General features: G+C 35.5%; 1 protein-coding gene across 3 annotated transcripts in view; it reads right to left on the bottom strand.

The window, feature by feature from the left end:
* Nucleotides 1–24048, bottom strand: part of FGF12 (fibroblast growth factor 12) — a 575923-nt gene that overhangs the window by 194383 nt on the left and 357492 nt on the right. For all 3 annotated transcript variants that reach the window (XM_049776000.1, XM_049775999.1, XM_049775998.1), the window contains one exon: nucleotides 10556–10666. In XM_049776000.1, the coding sequence (XP_049631957.1) occupies nucleotides 10556–10666 (111 nt within the window). The remainder of the gene's footprint in view (nucleotides 1–10555; nucleotides 10667–24048) is intronic.

Genomic DNA, 24048 nt, shown 5'->3' with positions numbered 1-24048 from the left:
TCACTCCTCGTTTGGGGACCATATGTGATGTCGGGATGGAACCCACATCTGTCTTGGGTCAGCCATACCAGGCAAACATCCTACCACTGTGCTACCACTACAGCTCCAGTTTGTGTGCTTTTTTCATAGTTTAGGAATACTAGTCATGGTTTAGTTTCTGTTGATAGGTAGCTATATTTGTATGTTTCTGGATATGATGATGCTGGTATCATATAGAAATTGTAGCTCAATTACTAATATTTTTAAATTTCTAATTGGATACCTGAAACAAATTACATCAATATGAAATTTGTTTCTTTATACTAAATTCATATAGGATTAAATATATTCATAAATTTAAAAAAAACTTTTTGCATTGAACTAGTAGTTTAGAATGCCAAATATTAGTGGCTGGAGAAATAGCACAGCAGTAGTGGCTTGCCTTGCATGCGGCTGACCCAGGATGGACCTGGGTTCAATCCCCAGCATCCCAAATGGTTCCCCATGTCAGGAGCAATTTCTGAGCGCATAGCCAGACGTAACCCCTGAGAGTCACCGGGTGTGATCCAAAAACCAAAAAACAAACAAACAAAAAGAATTACAAATATTAGAAATCTAAAATTAAAAGATACCAAAAGTAAATTCCAGATTATTTAAATGTCAAAAAATAATATATCATCCAAGAACAAAACAATAAATAATTGTTTCTTAGTTAAAAATGAATCAATGTTTCATAGCATATCAGGTTGGTAGATACTTGGTATAAATGTGTATCATGGACAGGTAATATGCAACTTTCAAAATTAAAAATAAGCACATACTCTTTTTGGTTTTAATTTTCCTTTTACTTTAACACCATGAATTATAAAGCTATCGATAGCAGAGTTATAGACATACAATGTTCCAAACTCCAATTCTACCACCAATTATTTCATCCGTGTAACAATGACCCCAGGTTTCCTCCTACCCATTTCCAGTCAGTCTCCTTTAAAAACACCTTAATTTGTTGTTAGTTTGGATCCATAACCGGTGGTGCTTAGGGGTTACTCCCAGTTCTGTGTTAAGAAATTATTCCTGGGGCCCGGAGAGATAGCACAGCGGCGTTTGCCTTGCAAACAGCCGATCCAGGACCAAAGGTGGTTGGTTCGAATCCCGGTGTCCCATATGGTCCCCTGTGCCTGCAGGAGCTATTTCTGAACAGACAGCCAGGAGTAACCCCTGAGCAACGCCGGGTGTGGCCCAAAAAACAAACAAACAAACAAAAATTATTCCTGGCATGCTCAGGGAACCATATGGAATCCTGAGAATCGAATCTGTACCGGCTGCAATCAAGGCAACTGCCCTACCTACTGTTCTATCATTCCGGCCTCTAAATACACATTTCTTATTTTTGTAGTTTATGTATTACTTATTATCACACATTAATAATTAATAATAAGTAAGTATTACACATTACTTACTATTGTAGGATTTCATGTTTACTGCAAGTTGTGGTCTGGACAGCACAATCCCTAGACTCAATGTTCCACCATTGAGTTACTATCCTACTGCATTAGCACACATATAAAAATGCATAAGGACAGTCTTTAAAACATTGTTTGCACTAGTAAAAAACCAAGCCTTAAGTAAGAAATTAAGTAAATATCTAAATATATAATAGTAATAGAAAGATCTCCTAGATATGACAGTCAATTTTTAAAAGGGTGCTAAACAAAATTTATGAATGAGTTTTAGATAGAATATTATTGCAAGGATAAATGGTCTACAAGAATAGCAAGAAATTTGTAGTTGGAAGAAAGGAGAGTGGCAAAAATGTCTTTTTACTAATATAATCCTATTGCTTAATATCTTATTGTATCTGTAATCAAGAAGAAAGAACAAGGGTAAAACTGACCTTGATGCAGAAGTAATACATATTCATATAAGGTCAGAGAAACATTTGCCCATTTTTTTAACTTGGACAATATTTTTGGTTTTGATCATCTTGATATGATTACGAAATGGATCTTCTTTTGTTTGAATTCATCACATTTCTAGTGGCCCTGTCTGATTTGTGTTATGGTTATATTTCAAAGAAGCATACTGTGAACTGCTCTAGCATTAAGCCAGCTCTTATCTGTTATTTACTATTTGGCACTTTCTCAGTTATATGTTTATCTGTGGTTTTAAAGTTTGATATCAAATACTTATCTTACCTATCCAAATAATTGTTTTCAATCTCAGAACTGAATAGGACCATAAAAATCTTTGTATTCTAAACTATCATGGCCATCATTTTCTTTTTCCTCCTCTCACACCAATAGGGTTTTCTTGTAAAAATAAAAAGAAGAGCTAAAAAGAAAAACTGCAACATTATAGCATTTGCTTGAAAAGCTCTAGTTTCATCATTAGTTTATTAGACAACTCATTCCATAGTTAAATGGAGTATTATATATATTGCGTAGATGAAAAGAGTACAATAAATTTGGCTATAATATCTTAATTGTTTTCACCCCTGATTGTTTGACCTCTTCAAATGTATCTTTCTCAAATTGAAACTATTGAAGCAGAATAATTATCATTCTAATTTTATGTAAAATATTCCTATAAATACTCTCGGATCTGCAATTGTCTTTTTGTACCCATGTTCCAACACAGTATTGAATCTTTTGTTATCATTTCATTTGCAAAAATTCTTATCTATTGCTGCTGACAAACCCATTTTTATAGTCAATTATATGTAATTAGTCTTTCTTTATGAACAAAAGAACAGGTGCTTTTTATCAATTTTATCCAAAATGCCCTGGTAAGGTTGGTTGGACTTAATGACGCTGGTAAACCAAACAACACAATTATCACAGCTAATAATAGTAGCAAAACTTTATTTTTTAAATAATAATCAAATGCACTTACAACTACCCACAAAGTAAAAAATTATATATTTTACCACCAGAGCTGCTTATAATTTTCTGCTTTGAAAAGCTGAATAGAATAAATCCTCTTTTATTTTACTAATTACTATTCACTAGAACTGTAAGTAAATTTTTGTTCTTATTGAACTTTTTTTATAATTAAAATGTAAGTTTGAAAAAGGGATCAGAGTACATTATTAGTAAAATCTGATCATTCTGAATTAAGTTCATAACTCAATCAACAGTATTGGCAATTTAGTTTCCTGGTTATGATCATTGTACTCCTGCTGCAAAAAGTAGTGACACTTGGAAATGCTGAGTGAATAAGAAATAGTAACCTCTTATATTTCTTAATTTTTCTGGCCTAAAATTATCCCAAATAAAAGGTTTAAAAAGTGAGTGGATAGGGCAAGAGCAATAGAAGAGTAAGCACCTTATTTTGCATGTGGCCAATCAGGGTTTAATCCTTAGCACAATAAATGGAACCCTGCTGGAATGATCCCTGAGCACAGAGACAGGAGTAAGCCCTAAACACTACTTGCTATGACCCAAAACAACAACAAAATTTGTGTAGGTAGCTTTAAATTAAAAAGCTTTTTTAAATTTAAATATTATGATTTATAAAAAATTAAGTTCATACAATATGATATTCCTTAAAAAACTAGAAATTGACCTCCCATATGATCAGCAATCACTCCTAAATATATACCTTATTAACCAAAAAACACAGTATATTAAAAACTGTTGCACTCCTATGTTCATCACAGCACTATATACGATAGCCAGAATCTAAAAACAACCCATGTGCCAAAGAACAGAGGAGTGATTAAAGAAATGGTGGTATGTCTACACAGTGGAATACTATGCAACTGTTAGAAAAAATAAGTCTAGAAATTTGCCTGTATATGGGTGGACATAAACTATTGTGCTAAGTGAAACAAGTCAGAGGGAGAGGGCTAGACATAGAATAATTTCACTCATGTGTGGGATATAAAAATAAAATATAGTATGGTGATAATATACAGAGACAATAAATATAAAGTTAAGAAGTACATAGTAGAAAGCTTACCAAAAATAGTAGAGCAGTGCAGTTAGAGAAGGGACCACTATGACAATGAGAGAATAGGAACTCATAACTCTGGATAATAATTGGGTGTTGAACTGAGATAAAATATTATGCACTGCCAGAGGCCAAACAGGCAAGACCCTGACAAGAGATTTTCCTGAAAACCTAGTTTAATAGGCAAAGAATAGGCAAAGTAGAGAGAGAGAGGCTGAGAAAGGAAGAGAAAAAGAAAGAGAGAGAGAGAAAGTTGGGTTTGGAATCAGGGTAAAATAGAGAGAGTCAAGTAAGAGAAACTGGCACGAGATGCATCAGTGTAAAGCTGTCCAGGAAAATACAGCCAAAGTTTGTAGAAAACAGAAAGAGCAGGAACAGCCCACCATCTAGTACCTCACAAACTCCAGCTCCAACAATCCACAGCATCCCACACCCTACACTTGAGGTGGGGACCTTTATATCCCCCTGGCAATTGCCACCCAGTGACAATTAATCATTGGCCAGTACCTCTTCATTCAGAATAGTGCAAACACAGTGTCTAAAAGGAAAAGAAATGGATGAGAGACAGAAAAACAAGAGAGGCGTTAAAAGCAGAGTGGGTGGAAGGAAATGGCAATGTTGGTGGAAAATGTTCATGGGTGAAAGTGGTGTACATTGTAAGACTGAAACACAATCAATTTTGTAAGAATGGTGTTCAAATAAAAGGAAAAAATTAAGTGCAGTTCATATATAAATATAGGTTATTTTCTCATTCACATGTCCAAAACTTATTTATTATACATATTTGCACCTCATCTATTGTTTTTGGTTCTTAGCTCCCAAATGGTATGAAATTTCCTAAGTGCTAATCGTGATAAAAGAGTCTTGTCACATGAATGTGCAACTTTGTTTAAGAGGTGATTACCAAGGCAGAGCCAAGCAGGAGATTAGAGGGTTGGAGCATTCAGACCTACCCTACTCCCTTACTTTGTTATTCAGAGAAGGATGAAAAGCAGAAGGTGGAATTCAATGGTTAGTAGGTAAATAGCAGGGATCAATATCAATTGTCAATTGAACCAATCACACCTCTGTAAGAAAAGCTTCAATTAAAAATAAAAAGAAACATCAGAGAGTTTAGAGTTTGGTGAACACGAAGATGAGGGGCAATTGGGGAGAAGGCATGGAAACTGTGATTGATCCTTCCCAGAATTTCCCCTATATAGGTCTTTTTTCAAGCTCTTTCTGTGTTCTCTCTTTGGTAATAAACCAGGAAGCTAGGAGTTCTGAGTTCTGTGAACACTCTAGAAAATAAATCCATCCTAAGAAAGCAGTCCTGTAAATATTTATTCTGAGAGAGATGGTCAGAGAACTGGCATCTGAAGAGAAGTTGGTCTTGAGAGACTCAAACTTTTTCTGTGGAATCTTAATGGTATCATCTGGTGGGCAGGGAAGCAGGTAAGTGGGTAGCAGTTCATTTTCACAATGAAGGTCAAGTGAATTTTATAAAGTCGAAACCAGCTCAAGTTTATGAGGGGCCACCAAAGAATCATTCAGCAGTCCTTGACAATGCTTTAGGAATGGACGCCAAGTAGCGGGAGCACTCTCCATCCTCTCTCAGTGTCACCCATACCGGTCTACCATGAGTCATATCTCCATTTTCTTTAACTTCATGAGAAGTTAAATTGGTTCAATTGATATGAGAATCTCTTAATGTCACCTGCATTCCAAAATGGGGCTATCATTTTTTTAAAGTGCTCTCTCCAATCTCTCTCTGGAGAAATCCATGTTAACTCTCTGCTTGCTCTTATTTCTCTCTCTTATTCTCTCTCTATCCTCATAATTTATAAAGAATAACTATTTTCTTCACTCTTTATCTTCTATTAAAATTCTTTTCTGTAACAATAGATGAAAAGCCTGGAATCCCTTAGTTGATGCAGGATTTTTAAGTGTCTCCACTCTGAGGAGCTCCTGTTTGCTCCTGTGAAGCCTAAATTTCTCAAAGAACCTAACTGGTGAGGCTGAAATGGGCCAAGCTGGAGATCAGTAGATGAACACTCTGGTGGTCATCATCCCTCTCTGTGAATCTGTACTTTATCCAGCAGCTACACAGTGTCAGAATTATGTTGAAGTAAGTTGAATTCTTGAGCACCCTGATGATGTCTAAGAATTGTTTCTTGGTAAGGAGCAATTTACAACCCCTCACTTGACATTAGATCCAGGAGCCTTATTTACCAATGACTGAGAAAAAAAAAAAAGAGCAGATACATAGGTTCATATTCATTCTTTTATCATTCAGGTTTTCTTAAGTGCATACTATATGTAGTCTGAGGATGGAAAGGTAGCTCAATGATCTGAGTTTTGAATGATCATGCTTTTTGAAAATGAACTCAATGATCATACTTTGAAAATGGGAGACCCAGGTTTGATCCCTGGTAATTTTCTTCTTCTTCTCCTTCCTCCTTCCTTCCTTCCTTCCTTCCTTCCTTCCTTCCTTCCTTCCTTCCTTCCTGCCTTCCTTTCTTCCTTCCTCCCTTCCTTCCTTCCTTCCTTCCTTCCTTTCTTCCTTCCTTGCTTCTTCCTTCCTTCCTTCCTTCCATCTTTCTCTCTTTCTTTTTCTTTTTTCTTTCTTCCTTTCTTTCCTTCCTTCCTTCCTTCCTTCCTTCCTTCCTTCTTTCTCTCTTTCTCTCTTTCTTTCTTTTTTCTTTCTTCCTTTCTTTCCTTCCTTCCTTCTTTCTCTCTCTTTTTTCTTTCTTCCTTTCTTTCCTTCCTTCCTTCCTTTCTTCCTTCCTTTCTTCCTTCCTTCCTTGCTTCTTCCTTCCTTCTTTCTCTCTTTCTCTCTTTCTTTTTTCTTCCTTTCTTTCCTTTCTTCCCTTCTTTCCTTTCTTTCTTTCTGTTTCCTTCCTTCTTTCTTCCTTCCTTCCTTCCTTCCTTCCTTCCTTCCTTCCTTCCTTCCTTCCTTCCTTCCTTCCTTCCTTCCTTTCTTTCTTTCTTTCTTGGGGGTGGTGGTTTTTTGCATCACACCCATTGGCACTCAGGGATTACTCCTGGATGTGTGCTCAGAAATTGTTCCTGGCAGCATGGGGGACAGTATGGGATGCCTAGATCTAACCTGCTTCCATTGAGTCAGCCCCGTGCAAGGCAAACACCCAACCACTGTGCTACTGCTTTGACCCAATGTACAATTTGTTAATCACAGGAGCAATCCCTGAGCGCAGAGCCAGAGTAGCTCCATAAAACTGCCAGGAATGGTTGCAAAAAAAAGGAGGAAGGGGCCGGAGAGATAGCATGGAGGTATTGCATTTGCCTTGCATGTGGAAGGACAGTGATTTGAATCCTGGCATCCCATATGGTCCCCCAAGCCTGCCAGCAGCAATTTCTGAGCCCGGTGTGATCCAAAACCAAAAAAAAAAAAAGGGTGCGTGGAATAAAGACAATTCTAGATTCCAAAAATACAATATGGATTAAAGCATCTCATAACTCATAGCTCCTGGATGGATAATCAACTTAACAGACAGCAAGAATCTAGGTTATGTGGTCACAGTGACTATGAGAAGGTAGAAAATGAGAAAATTTAGAGTAAAGGAGACCATGGTAGAGATGTGGTTTTATAAAAAAATACAGTCAGGGAAGTCCTTAAGAAATATCTTAGTTGCACTGTTTACAATTGATTTGAAATAAAAATGATAAATATCTCCCACAAAAGAATGGATCAATACATTTGTTTATACTTACACAATAAAATCCATTTAAAAAACAAAAATAAATGACCAAAAGTAAACTTATAACCTATTCATAACTCTGTAAATCACAATTAATATAAATAAATATTTTTAAAAGTGATATATACTATATTTGCATGCAACTCACACTACAATGTTAGGGAGGAATAACATGAAAATCATAGGTAATATTTTTCTCACTTATTAAAAGGCTAGAAATATTTCATAATAATATAAATGGTTTAAGTATCTATAGAATGTTATTAAAATTACATGGAAATAATAGTATCAAATTCAGAATAGTTATACTGTTTATATATGTAAAATAAGAGCAAGAGTTTCACCAGAAAAAAAAAATCACATGGAAAAACTAAATATCTTATCATTTTACTAAATTTTATGTAAGATAAGTATATCCTAGCCTCTATATTTTGCACATGTCAAATTTTAATAATAATGCATTTAAAATACACAAAATATTTATGAGACATTAAGTCTAACACTTTACCTTAATTTAGGAAGATTGAAAAATTATAAGTTGGTTTGAAATACATTGGACCACCAATAAGCAATTCAACAGGTTTCAATTGTAACCTATACAGCTAGGATATCAAACTGGGAGAGAAGGGGACAGCCAACTAAAACAAATTATTTTCTTTCTTGTATCTTGTATCCAACCCCAAACTTATTAGCTTTGAGGACACACAAGACAATGTCTCATAAACCCTTATTTGTTAAACCTCACCCTTCCAACCTAGAGTGACTTGCCTGCTTTATTGCTTTATTGGGATTTATTCTGTTTCTAGATAAATTTCAGATAAACCCTAAAAACTTTCTTCCAAGAGTGTGGATGAGAAAACTAAGTAACCCTAGTTCTTTCCATTTAGGTCTATTGCCTCTCTAATTCCAACATTCAAGTAAGGCTGCAATCAATAAAAATTTTACATGCAAAGAAAAGTATTCTTTTCTGACTATTCTGTGCTAAGTTGGAAACTTGAATTATTTAAAGATGCATTTACACTAACATGCCAATGATGCAAAGCACAATAAGCTAATCAACTCCTTTACAATTGAGAGCTAGAAACAGAAGAAATTATTCATAATAATATTTTTCTTTATTGTGATTCATATTTTGTGATATGCAAAATTAAGTGGAATAAGAATAATTTAGAAGAGAAGAGAGTATTTCTACACTTGAGGGATTGTAAATATTTCCTTAAATTTTTATTTTTAATTTAAGAGTTATCTCTATCACAATATATATTCATATATTACCTTATGCAATTTGATAGACTATCAATATAAACACAAAATTATATCCCTCATGAAGCAATTTGATTGAACAAGTACTTAAAGATTTCTACCATGTTCAATTAAAATCTAGCAGTGAATAAAGACAACTTTCAAAAGCAATCTTCTACCAACAAAACTTTGAAATGCTATCACTCTCAAAGAAGAAATACAAATGACCAAAAGGCACATGAAAAAACGCTCCACATCACAAATCATCAGGGAGATGTAAATCAAAACAACAATGTGGTACCATCTCACTCCACAGAGAACAGCACAGATCACAAAGAACAATCAGTGCTGGCAGGGATGTGAAGAGAAAGGAACTCTCATCCACTGCTGTTAGGAATGCCATATAGTCCAGCCTTTGTGAAAAACAATATGGAGATTCCTCAAAAAAAATTGAAATTGATCTCCCATATGATCCAATTACACCATTCCTAGGGATATACTTTAGAAACACAAAAACACAACACAAAAATGCCTTCTGCACACACAGCTATATTCACTGCAGCAATATTTACAATAGCCAGAATCTGAAAACAATCCAGAGTCTGCAATAGATGAGTGACTCAAGAAATGGGGGTACAACTACCCAATGAAATACTACAGAGCTGATAGAAAAAAATGAAGTCTTGAAATTTTTCTATACATGGATGGACATGCAAACTATTATACTGAGTGAAATAAGTCAGAGAAAGAGAGAGAGAGAGAGACAGAGAGAGAGAGACAGAATAGTCTCAATCATCTTTTTTTTTAGAAAAATAAAAGACATTACTGTCATAATACCCAGAGACATAGAGATGAGAGCTAGAAGGACCAGCTCATAATATGAAGCTTACCAAAAAAAAAGTGGTGGGTTCAGTTAAAGAAATAACTACACTGACAACTATCATGACAATGGTAGTGAGTGACAGAAATAGAATGCCTGCCTCGAGTACAACAGGGGGTGGGGGAAGAGATAGATGGGATCATTGGTGGTGGGAATATTGCACTGGTGAAGGGGTTTTTTTTTTTTATAACTAAATAATGGTGCTTAAATAAAGATATTAAAAATAAATAAAATGCCATCATCCCTCCTTTGTGCGTACATGATTTTGCAGTAATTGAAAGTCATGCACGCAGCAGACGAAGGGACAATCCCCAGAATCCCATGTGGAACCCCGAGTCTGTCAGGAGAGATTTCTGAGAGTAGAAACAGTAGTAATCCCTGAACACCACACCACGTGAGGATCAACTAGCCATCTGCTCCCTAAAAAGTAAGTAATTTGTGTGTTCTAAAAATTATATTCTAAGAATTTTTAAAACTTTTCTTTCATGATTAAAATATCATCTTGGGCTGGGAGATCAGACTTGTTGCTATGAAATGCTTACATACCTAATTTTGTATATGGACTATGGAATATTCATATCCCGTTTGAAATCCTATGAGTTATCCACCTACTCAGTTAATACACAATAACTTCACTCCCTGATTTATCCCTTCATAAAGAAAATTTTAGCAAGAAGGTAGAGAAAGCTACCAACTTATTGCCAGCAAATTCTTCAAAAGACAGTCTGTCCTTCTTTTTAAATCTCAGAGACCCTGAGCCATACATTTGATTGTATGTGAATTTTAAAAAGTTAATGTTCCTTACTGTAGTCACTGTTTTCGTCCTTGGTCCCGTCAATGGTACCATCTGGGTGCATCTGCAGGAAATATCCCTGCTGGCTGAATAACCTTGTCACAATTCCTTTCAGCTGGGGTTCTACAAAACAAAATGAAGAGATTATTCATATTTTTATTTTGTTCATAAAAGTACACACTTTGACAATTGTCAAAAGATTTCTCAAGGTAAATGCACAAATACCAATAATTTAAATGCTAAAGTAATAACTTGTAAGAGAGATATTTCAATAATTTACTTGTATTTTTCCTTCTAAAAGAAGAACCTCTGTATTTTGCAATATGATCCAAATGTAAATAAGAAGTTAATTTCAATTAGGAGAATACAGAGGCATGCTTAAAAGATAAATTATTTCTCTTCCTTATGTTGCTAGTGGCTGACTGCAAGATGCCACTGAGTTTATGGTCTCATTCCAAAATGACTGTTTAGACAAACTGCTATCATTTTCCCTCAGCTTCCAACAGTCATAATAGAACTTGGCAGACATCTATTCCAGCTGAATATCAACTGTCCATCAGCAACTCCCATATTTTTAAATTCTGATAAAATTTGATCAAAAGAATGGCTCAGGAAGAGCCACAGGAAAAATTTAGACCATTATCACCATAAGATGTCAATGCAAAGTGTGAGCAAACAAATTTCATGTTTAGTATATCCCTCATTATCGATAAGCCCCAATGCTGTAAATGCCTTTTCTCCATTTTACACAAAAACAAAATGAATCTATAAATACTTCTCTAAGAATTTCCACCAAAGAAGTACTTCCACACCTTTAAAACTCTCTGTGAACTAATACCATCAAATTGAACCTTGAATGACACATTTAAATTTTTACATATCAGATATCTAATATTTAAAGCTTTCTCATTCTTATTCTGTCAGCTATAGTCCTATTTCTATAGCATTACCATCATCTTTGTTTCTACTTCAGTTTTTCAGGAAAAAAATAGACTATTTTAGTGTACTATAGTTCTAATTATTTCATGCAAATGAACAGAAACAAAAATGCTGCTTCCAGTGATAAAAAAAAAACTCTGACCAAGATGGAAATCAGACCACTGTTGAGGTAGGAACATATTATCCTCAAAAGGACAATCAGTTTTTCACTCATTTATCCAACCAATATGCAAATTAAATATCTTTTTGTTAGGTGATATGCAAAATACCCTAAACTGTGCTAAACGGATGCATTTATTAATGCTAAAAGCTCAACTAAAAGCATTTATTGAGACTTATATATAAAATAATTCTTTTTATAAACAAGTAGTTAGGCAGTGAGTGCATCTAACTTGTGAAGAATATACTTGCTCCTCTAACACACACACCTATGATTGCTTTGCAAATATGATAATCAAATGCAATGAGAAATATGAGACAATGCCTATAAAAACATGTCTCTTTTCAAGCAGTTCTAAGATACTGAAAAGATGCCAAGAAAATTGAGAACAAGGAATAGGGTTTACAAAGAAATAATAAAATTAAAATTAAGTATTATGATTTATAACTTCATATTAAAAAATCATTGGTCTTCATTTCTTTTAACAGTAATAATAGGAGGTAAGCTAAGAGATCCTTGGGACCCATCAATGAGTGGCAAATCACTTTGTGTGAATTACAATCTACTGTCCTGAGTGGTGTAAGTTCGAAGGAATGAATTTACCTTTAATCATTGACTTCAAGAGCCCATACATTCCAACATGCCAGAAACATTTTATTAGTGTGTGTAGCTAAAGGATGTCATAAAATATATTAACTGGTATCCTTTGGGCATATAAATGTCCTACAAACCTTTCAAATTCAGCAAAAGATCACTTTCTCCATGAAACTCTTTTATAATTGAGAATAAAATTTTTATAAAAATAAAAATTTTTATAAAAAATAAAAATAAATGCTTGTTCAACAAAACTCATCAGTCAATGAAACGGTGTCAGTGCAGTGCCATGAACTCTTGAAGTATGATCCACAGACCCAACTCTGAGCAATTGCTATGTTGTCCTAAGAAAAATCATTACACTTTGAGACTTTTTCCTTGCATTTTAATAGTAAAAACAATCTTTGTGTTAATTATAATTACTGACAACTTCAAGTGATGAGTAGAATTCAAAGTATGAATCTTCATAAAATATAAATCATAATTTATTAAGATTTAATTCTAATTAGGACCTAATTCTTCCTCTATGAAAATCAGGAAACCAATGTTTGAGATAGAATGAGCATTCTGAAGAAGACTCTATGTGTTTTAATTTTTCTTCTGATGTAATACTAATTGAGCCTGTAAAGTTTCTACTGTGAATAGTGGGCAATGAGACGAGGAAAAAAGGAAAAAATAGATACTAAAAGGATAGAAGAAGGAAAGGGATCACTATCTTATAATTTACCTTTTATTTCTAATTAAATTGATTAAGTCACTGTAAGTTGTCATGTTTTTGTTGATAATAAGAGGCATGGCAGCTGAGTCATTAATGCCTGCAAATGATTGTTTTCTTCAGGCTCCTCTTTCAGTAGCTGTAATTAAACAGATCTTTTGCTATGGTGAAACTATCCCCTTGTTGGAGCTCTGGGAATTCAGGTTGGTAACTCCCGTTCAGGATAATGAGCATTAAGCTTTACTGCTCAAGAGCAGTGTAGTCTGTTCAGACTGCAAGCTTAGAGTCTGGATTTTAATTATGTGGAGATTCATAAAGGTGGATGTTTTTCACTGTTGATGCTTTGAATGAGATCTAACCATTTACTTAACAGATGACCTAAAACTAGAATGTGTTGTAAGAAGTAGTACACTGTGCCTGACAGGCCTATTCCTTTATTGCCATTTATAAAGCTCTACCAGTTTTTCTAGTCAAGGTCAAGATCACCAAAGAACACTTGACTTCAGGAAGTGGAAAAATATTAAGATTAAAAATCTATAATCTATGTACAGCTGAGGAGAAACTACCGGAGATAAGGTGCTAGTTTTGTCCATGGTTGAATCCTGGCATTACATTTGATTTTCCAAGCACCTCCAAGAATAATCCCTAAGCACAAAGGCAGAAGGAAGTTCTAAGTAACATCAGGTGTGATCCAAAACAAAACAAACGTGGCTTCTTTTATATAAAACATATTGTAGAGTATTGACAGCTAAGAGAAGAATAATGTACTGTCCTCAAGAAGCTTACTGTCTAATATATATAATAAAAGTTTGGGAGAGATGTTAAAGGAGGGATGGGAGAGAAGTGACAAGAAAGTAGAGAAGCGTAAGGAACTAATACATAAGGAAAAGAATAAGGAACTAATACATTCTCAAGGCCAGGTGACAGCAATTCATTTGTCACTTAACTACTTTACCTTGTTGTGGACTAAGCATTTTTATAGGCAAAGAAACCAAAGGAAAATCATCACAGACAGGAAATAAATGGGAGTCAAAACAAACAAAAACATCCATCATGATCTCTGGAAATAAAGCACATTCTGATATCCACATGTTATATACTGGAATTCCCAAATGCTATGCAATGATGAGTCTATTCTATTGGACAATTGAAAAATAAGAAAGATAAGGCTAGTCAGATAAGTTTTTTAAACTGACATTTTTCCCAATTTATGCTTGTTTCATTGATCACCTTTCTCCACTTTTTTTACTTTATTAAAATGAAGACTATATTATTATAACAGAGGATACAGGGAGGTTGGCTTTTGTCTCTTGCTCTCTAACATGGTGTGGCAAATACTGCAAACTTTGCTCTCAAATACATTTCCTCTTTTTCCTGGGCACCCAGCTAGACCATATGTCCTAAGCCTCCCTTGCAGTTAGGTTTGGCAGATGAATAAGTGTCATATGGAATGTAAGTGGAAGTGGTATGTGCCATTTTCAGGCCAAAGCTTTTAAAAGCACACTTTCTCCTCCACATTTTCCTTTCCTTAACACTAACTGGATTTAGATGGCAAAGACCTGGTAAATGTCAATAAAATGAAAGAATGTTGGGTGCCTAAATAAGTGGTAAGAAAAAGGGAACAGTAATCTCAAAAACCCACATCACACAGTTAGATGAAGAAATAAATTACGAATGATCATGTATAGTGACTTCCTTTCATAGAAAAGGATAGAAAAGGGTGGAGAAGAATGGCAGTAGCAACGCTTGAGTGGGTGAATTTGTCAGGCAACCTTTGCCAGGCTCACAGGTGATTCAGGCTCACAACAGCATTGTAAATAGCCATGCATGTTACTGAAAGCATGTGTCTTTGACATGATGTAATAAGAAGAGCACTTTACATCCATGATCTTCACAAAAACTTATAAGCAAAACTGAACCATGAGAAAAACAGGCAATAACTAAAAGACTCTCTACACAACAGCTGACCTCTAGCCTTTAAGCTAGCTGAGGTCATCAAAAACAAGAAATATCTGAAATTGTCAGTCTAGAGTAGTTTAAGCAGAAAGGTCACCTAAAGCAATCTAATTGGAAAATGTATTCTATTGTACTCTATTTAGGAAAATCAGGTGAAAACTAAAGAAATCTAGACCTATATACGCTCTAATGAAACATAATGTATCAATATTGATTTAAAAATTGTCACAAATATATCAAAGTTGTATAACATAATAAAAAGGTATAAAATAATATTTGTATTAAATATTATTTATTGCCACACTGTTCAGAAATGTTACCCTCAAAGGAATATATCTAAAACAAGGAAAAAATAAGAATTCATCTTCAACTCTGCTTCCCTGTAAGATGATAATTTAAGTTCAAGAAAAGGCTCAAATTCAAGACATGCAAAATAACAAAAAGCAGAATTAGCTATCTAGAAACATATTCCTGATGGCTAAAATTATAGAAACAATGAACAACTACATATGTACAAAATGGCACCCAGAAGAGTCACAGACAACAGTCACAGGAAAGGATAAATACAGATTTTTAGAAAAAGAAAAAATTGGAAAAGATCTAGGAATATAATTATCAAAACAACTTTCTTCATCACTATCAAAAATGTAAAAGTGTCAGAAAAAGAGTACAATGAGAAGAGTGCTTACTCTACATGTGGCTTACATGGGTTTGATCCTAGGCATTGATGATCAGAAAGTTAGGAGTAAGTCTTGAGCACCACATAGATGGCCTGGTCCGAAAGTAAAACAAAATTTGAAAGAGGGGCCAGAGAGAAATATGGGGGTTAAAGGCTCCCACCTTTGTTTGAATTCCTAGCACTTCACAAGGTTCCCAAAGTACAATCAGGAATGAGTCTTGAGCACAGTAAAGAGTAAGCCCTGGGCACTGTCAGGTGATCTCAGAACAAAAATTAACAGAAAAATTTTAGGGCCCAGGAAAATGGTGCAATGACTATGTTGTTTGACTTGTTCATTGTCACCAGGATTTGATTCCTGGTAACCCAATGAATGGTTCCATGAGCCTGCTAGGAGTGATCGCTGAGCCAAAAGTAATCCTGGAACACCACTGGATGTTGCCCAACATGCACATATAAATACATATAAAAATGATTTCAAGAAAATGTCTTTTTGATGTTCACCTAACTAATACATAGATGAATCAGAATAACTCTGTCATATACATCAAATGAATAGCATCCTTCTCTTTTTGAAGAACAGGTAAGAAATCATATTTCAAATGAACTAGGGTTTGGGGAGTAAGGAGAAAGAGGAAGAAAAAAAACTGTGCTATATATCAATAATTGGAATATGATGATGATAAGAGATTATAAAATTACTGTTTAAATATATTTGTGTATATGTAGCTTTTATACTAAAATTAAATTGTGCTCATTAGCATATTGCATATTCTACTTAAATAAAATCTCATATGAAAACTCAATCTAAAATGGAGAATATAGGGGCAATGAGGCAGAACAGGGTTTAAGGAACCTTTCTACAGTCAGCCAACTCCAGGTTGATTGCCAGTATAGTCCTTGAGGCCCCTGAGGACCATGGAGATAGCCCAGGTAGCACCCAGCACTGGGCATATCAGAATGAACTGCTGCTATGAAGCAGGCTCCAAAGGGACCCAGACCTCGGAGCGTTACTTGAAAGTTCCCCAAACAAAAATTTAAAAACAATATAAAACAGAGGTGCAAGCTTTGATATAGGAAATACACCCAGCAAATAAATAATAAATATTATAATAATCTTGGATTTATTTTTTCTACTTTGTACTTTGTATTTTTCAGGTTTCATTCAAGTTTTGTTTAGTACTTACAAAAGCTTCATGTGTGTGCATGTTTTCTTTTTATAACTTTCAAATTCTATGACTCATAGAACCTTTGTTTCTCATCAAAGGTTGCAGAATTGGTAAATGAAGAGGAAAAATTTATTGGAGTCCATGGCTTTAACCACTTTCCAGCAGTTTTCAATAACTTTATGGTCACTGGCAAACTGGAATATGTTCAGAGGAAAAGGAGTCAAATCAAGAGAGTAAAAAGGATTGTCATAAGAAAGGCTAAAGTGGATGTGAAGCCTGGAAGAGGAAGGATACAGCGACAAGAGAGATGCCCCCGCTTTTCTAAGAACATTCAGAAGAAGCCAATTTGTTCTGAGTATCACCAGAGAGCTAGAACTCAGATTATTGAATAGTTACTGAAGGAAGATAAAAAAAAAATTTTAATTCAACATTTGTAAGTTGTCTTCACAGGGAGTACAGGCTAATTTATTTTTTAAGAAGAATGAATTTTCTATTATGGTTCAGAGAAAGAGGGAAAGCAGAAAAGCTACAGATCAGAACAGCTCTGAAGGGCATGATGTCTCCAAATGATAAGGTATTCTGTCTGACAGTACAAGGTCTTCCCAGTCCTAGTATCCTGGAAAGCTTTGGCTAAGCCAGATGTCCCACTAAATGAAGGTTCACTTGTCTATGTCTTAGTATATTCTCTTCTAGGACAGAAAATTTTAAGAACTGTTTAGCAGGCATCCTTAAAATGCAAAGTTCTTTGTAAATGTTAAACATGGATTGTGAATAATTTGATGTTTTTTTTTTAATCAGTCTCTATGGGTTTACAAATGGGCCTGCAGTATTAAGGTTTAATGTAGCCCACTTAAAGGAACTGAGATTGAAGAGGCTGTTAAATGTGATTCTTGTCAAGTGCTTCTGGGGTTTTCCACTGCTGCAGATTTCAAAATTAGACTATTATGGTTGGAAAATTGTTCATGAACAGATACATTTCTGACTAATCAGAGTTAAGGGGTAAAGATGAGACCAATTTACATATCACAGATCAAAGACCCAGACAAGTCCTAACTGGGATACAGTGAAGCACCTGAAGAAGGCTAAAATTGATCATGGCTTTTTAACACACTATAAAAATCATTGCCACACTGAGCAGTAGGAATTCATTAAAAATACATGTTGCAGAGTAAGAGAGTTACAAACTGGAGACCTCTCAATCTTTCAGTACACTGTGTGAAACATATGGAAGAGTACTTCATAGAATAGCATTGATAAGGCCAGAGTAGTATCATCATGGCTGAAGAGAATGTGCTTTGTATGGTGAAAAGAGTTTATTCCTGGGCCACAAGGTAATTCCATACAAAGGACTACAGTGCCAAACTGGCCTGGGTTTGATCCTTAGAACTGAACAATTTCAGATCATTCCCAGGTGTAGCCTTGTTGGTATCTAGCGCAGCCTGTAAGATTCAGACACAATAACACCAAAAAGAGATTAATCTTCTCTGAGTCCTCAGTATCTACTTGGTCAAATAAAAGCAAAGAAAGTCATCAGTAGCAACTTGTCTAAAGGCCAGAGAAATCAATGTGAAGCCAAAAAGTATTTAAAAATTGCTTCTCTTTTCTCCAAACAAAGCCACATAGCCTGAATTATCTAGTTCCATCTCTCAAATAGAGAGGGAGATGGTGGCGGGTACCAGACCCAAACAGCTGTATGATCAGTAAGTAGTAAGCTACATACAGTGGGGACCACTTGTACTGGCAACCCGGGGGATGAGGGTTGGGGAGAGGGGATGCAGAATGGGAATGGGGGTGGAGGGAGGACAACTTTGGAAATGGGAATTCCTCTGATTCAATGTTAATATCTACCTAAAATATTATTGTGAAATATATGTAAGACTCTGTGGTACAATAAAAAATTCTGTACCTATGTTTTCAACCAATAGGCAATTAGAAACCAGTATATTTTTTAAGATGAATTGAGCACCAGACTTTTGAGGTGTTATTCATCTAGGAAAGGAGATAGCCAGTGATATATTAATTTACCAGATTGTAAAACAACAATCTGATTCCCATGTGATGATGGATATCCAAGGTGCAAATTTTCTTATCATGGTATATTTAAAGTCATCATTTCACAATTGTGAAATAAAAGCTTGAGCTGGGAAAACACCGGCACAATCAGCACTATTTTGCCATGGCAGAATAAAAAATAAACTTATATTCTAGTAGAAGACAGAAAGAAAACATATAAACAATTTCTATATAATAGTGTTAGTATAAGTGCTCTGATGAAAATAAAAGCAATAAAAATGATAGAGTGCAAGGAGAATGCACACATTACTGCAGACACAATGGCTCAAAGATGGCTTCACAGAGACCTCAATGAAGAAAAGAAACACACAACTGGGGATATACAGGAAAGAAAAAGGAAAAGAAAGTATAAGAAGTGTAATCTGGGTAAAGAGAACACCAGCTGCAAAGTAATAGAAGTACTTGCTAAGACTAGGAATGCTCAGACTAGAGGTTCTCTGAGCATCCTTTTCTAGACTAGAAATTGGCAAATGGATCTTTGCCTCTGCCAATTTTGTATATAAAGTTTTATTGGAACACAGCCATGCCCATTCATTCACACGTTGTCCATGGCTACTATGACAACGGCTGTACGTCACTGTAATAGAAACTCTAAAGTCTGCAAAGCCCAATATATTTCCTAACAGCTCTTTTTCAGAGGACGTGTGCCAACTCTTATTCTAGAACTAGAATTCTACAGTTTTCTTGGTCTGAAACACAACATCCTTGCCTTTCTCTTCTCTCACCTTCCAGACTCAATTTTCTTCCTCGGGACCTTCCGGGATGTTGCAAACAGGGCTAACCATTCTCTCTTTCCTAAGTCACTAAGTCATTTGAACATAGGAACTCCCATATTATTATAGTTATTTGTTTACATGACAGCCTGCTATTGTATTGTGAGTTTCTCAAAGGTAGGGACCTTGAATTATCTGTCACTCTGTGCCAGGCACAGGATCAGTGGGGAAAGCTTACATGTTAAAATAAAGGGGGGGGGGGGCGATAGTCCAGCGGTTAGGCGTTTGCCTTTAACGCTGCTGATCCAGGATGGACCTGGGTTCAATCCCCAGCGTCCCATATGGTCCCCCAAGCCAGGAGCGATTGCTGAGCTCATAGCCAGGAGTAACCCCTGAACGTCACGGAGTATGTCCCTAAAACAAAACAACAACAAAAGATAATACATCTGGAATTTCTCATTGTGTCCCTGTGTTTTCAAAGGACTTCTTATAGACACATTATTTGTCGCAGGTTAATATAATGATGCAGGCTTGGTCCACCTCTTTCTATTTTCAGTCTGAACCCCTCTACCTCCACCTTGTTTCCTGTCTATGAACACAGTCTGCTGAGTTCCTAATAAACTTCACTATTTCCAAAGCTCTGCATTCCTTGCACTTCAGTGGCAGTCAAGTGACCTTGAGATGGGCAATCCTTCACCTTCATGCTGCCTCAAAGCTAAATGGAAAATAAAGGTATGCTTTACTGGAGTCCTCTCTTCACTGAAGCATTCAGTCTGAGCAGAAGACAAGAAGAGCAGGACAGGAATATTGAGTTCAGTTGTGAAATGCCCTTAGGAAGTCTCACATCACTATCTCTTACCCCCATCCTGAGCTTCTTCTCTAGAAGATGCACATGAAAATTTATAATAACTTAAATAGCCCTTATTGACTTCTGACATGCACTGGGTAGGAGATACAAAGGATAACAAACATTTTCTGCCATAAAGGCACTCACTGCCTTATTTCATATGCATGCATATGCACACACACATACATATAAATATACACATGCCCCTAATCCTTGAAGCAGTGAACATGCAAAGTATAAAAAGTACCTCCTCAGAAGAACCAAGAAAATGCCATAAAATTCACAGAGCAGGATGTTAATTTTGTATGCAATGATGAGTTTTGCAATAAGAAGCAGTAATGAAAGATTTTGATGGTAAGACAACATTTTGCTTTAAGCAAAAAGTTTTGCTTTAAGCACCAGTTAGAGATCTGGCCCAGTAGTATAAAGACTTGAGCATGTTCAGGGTAGGGGTGTGGATAGAAGTTAGGAAAATAAGGCACTGAAAGTGACAGATGAAAGAAATTATGAAACGAGGACACTTCAAGTTTTTAAAGCAGCATGAGCAAGTTCTACTTTATCCTTTAAGTCAATGGTCTCTTCAAACTTTTTTGATTATATATCCATATCTGTAATTTTTACTTACAATCTCTCTTGTTATCTCTCTATATATGTACACATATAATACATGTAGGCACTACTAAATAAATTGATGCATCATTAATCAAAGCTAAAATGTTTACATAAGTCCAATATGAAACTGAAACATAAATTATAATAGTGCTTTTCCACATTCCAAAGGTATAGCTTTTAGCACCAATTTCAGACAGTAGATGCATGAGGCAGATCTACCATAATGCAAGGAATTTGAGTCTCCATAAATTATGGAAAAATAAAACCAGGCTGTAGAACAATAAAGAAAATGCATTAGAGTAAGTGGTACTGTGCATATGGGAGCTACTTGGAGAATTTCATGCATATGAAGGACAACCTTCGGTAACATTGATCAGAGTAGAGCTAGAATATCAACTTGAAGAATGACTGTTGTTGGCAGTGTTTAGTCTATGAACAGGTATGTAGACATCCTACAGCTCTGGATAAATGCCTAAGATCTTCAACCCTGAATTCCAGACAATTCATTACCTTCTCAGGAAGACTTGTTGAAGCATTATAATATTGAGGAAGTAGTGACTGAAGAAAGTCATATTATTTATTTGTCTTCCTAGGAATTTATGCTCATAAAAAGAATTTGATTCTGTTCTCTTCTTAAGTTACAATCTCTAGGTTATTTCAAACTCTCACCCTGGAAAATAGAGCACTGGAACCAATATTACCTTCCAACCAAGAATGAGCTCAGTATGGGACCAGAGAGATAGTACTCTAGAAAATATACTTCCCTTGTATCTGGCTGACCAGAGTTTGATCCCCTGCACCACATATGGTCCTCTGAGCCTCACTTAGACACCTGAGCACAAACTAAGCAAGCATTAAATAATGCTGGCTATCATTCAACACCTGTCCACTTCTAAATAAATAAATAAATAAATAAATAAATAAATAAATACGAAAACTCCGAAGAATTCATACAACTGGCTATGTAAAACATAGAGTACTGAATGTTTAAAATGTTATAACATAAAAAAATATCTTCTAGGATACTTTGCATCTGTGAACATTGTGCAGATAAAGAAGTTGAATACCGGGCCAGAGAGATAGCACGGAGGTAAGTCTCTTGCCTTTCATGCAGAAGGACGGTGGTTCAAATCCCGGCATCCCATATGGTCCCCTGTGCCTGCCAGGGGCGATTTCTGAGCATAGAGCCAGGAGTAATCCCTGAGCGGTGCCGGGTTTGACCCAAAAACCAAAAAAAAAAAAAATAGAAGTTGGATACCAAGGAGAGGAAAAACCATATGCCATCACATATCCCAATCCTCCTTGTCAAATATACCATCACCTTTCCATGCTAAATTATTTAAAAATGAAAGCCATTTGCAATACCTGCAGATGTACTCCAGCTTTATTCAAACTAGCTGTATGTCATCTAGAAAGCTATTTCACCTTTTCATTAAGGAACATATTTTGATTATGTGAACTTGTTTCAATGACTTGGACCTGTTTCCGATGGCTGTTCTAAGGAATTTGGGATAAACATGATAGTGTAACATAAGTCATGAGGTGGCCACTTGCCTGATATATTTATATCAAACACAACACTCAAGTGAATCAGTAGACCCATGAATAGGAGAAGGATATTTTATGGATGTTCATTTACAGATAGTAATTGCTAAGCAATTACTACAAAGTACATACTTTATGTGGATTAAGTCTGAATTCCAAGAAAAGTGATTTAAGACAAGCATTATTATCATTGGATCTACTTTATAGGTTAGGAAACTGAGACTTGTAGAAATAGTTTGCTCTAATTACAGAGTGCTTTAATGTCAGAATCAGTCCTTGAAGCTGGAAGTACTTTTCCCCCTTTTAAGATTTCATCACCAGTTGTCTCTTGAACTCAAATAAGCTGTTTCATCTTTCTTCTTACTTCATTCAAAAGCCCCTCAAAAAGTAACAACAAGGAAGCAAGGAGCCATTAATAAACAGCAAACTTTAAACTAGAGAAGAGACCATGACTTTGGACTCTTCATATAAAAAATTTGGAGAATAAAGTGCACACACTCTGATCTATCCTCATTTAACCTGGCAATATCGTTCCAGTCAGTCTTAAATTTTCTTTCCACAGAAACAACTTCTAACACCAGAAAAGAAAAAAAGGGTGGGGGAGGGGACACATTATTCAGGAAAGCACAGCAAAGGCAGTTCACTGACACTGGAGCAACTACAAAGTCATGCTTGTCCTAAAACTGTCCTGTATCTCAGAGGATATCTATTCATTTAAGTACGAAAGCCTGGGGAATTCCCTCATATACCACAAATCTAAATTACCTTCAGGTAAAATGCTATTGTTGTAAATGTGATCTTTCCCATAATTTTTTAGAGCAGTCACCCAGGAAAATTTGCAGAATCACCAGAATAAAAAGTGGCCATACTTTCTGCAAAAATGTAAAGTTTGAAGAACTCAGTGACAAATTCAGGTCTGGTATTAGGTCTTTAATAATACTGTCCATAAGTCTCAAGACATCCAAAATTTGATTCCAACTGTTTGCTCCTCTCTTTGTACAGGCTTCCATCTTCTTTGCCCAGGCTAATTAAGGCTCTGATTATATGTCTCCAATTGTCTCCCCAGTAACATTCTTACTCTTTTCCCTCTTCCAGACCACAGTAGGAATATTATTGTACTCTATAAGTAGGATCCTTTCCTCTTTTGCTCAAGCTCTTTACTGACTTTCAATTTTATTTACAATAACAAGTCAAAGTCTTACATGGCCTAGAGAACATTAACCATTTTGTTCATGCCCACCATTCCATCATCATTTTAATTTCTCTGAATAACTCAGAATGCTTTAGACACACATGATTTCTTTCTCTTTGGGCATAATCTCTGCACATGTATTCCTTCAGACTTGGATTAATTTCATCCTAAAATAAATTCAAGCTTCAGCTTAATCACTTCCTAGAAGCAAAACCCCTGACATAGATCTGCTTTCATAGTCATATTTCTGTCAGAAAATGCTTCTACTTCATAAAACTATTCCCAATTTATAAGTATATCCTACATTTCTTAAT

Source organism: Suncus etruscus, chromosome 6 (genome assembly GCF_024139225.1).
Source record: "Suncus etruscus isolate mSunEtr1 chromosome 6, mSunEtr1.pri.cur, whole genome shotgun sequence".
NCBI classification, from domain to species: Eukaryota; Metazoa; Chordata; class Mammalia; order Eulipotyphla; family Soricidae; genus Suncus; species Suncus etruscus.
The sequence above is the reverse complement of the archived record's forward strand: the minus strand, read 5'-3'. Positions and strand labels throughout refer to the sequence as shown.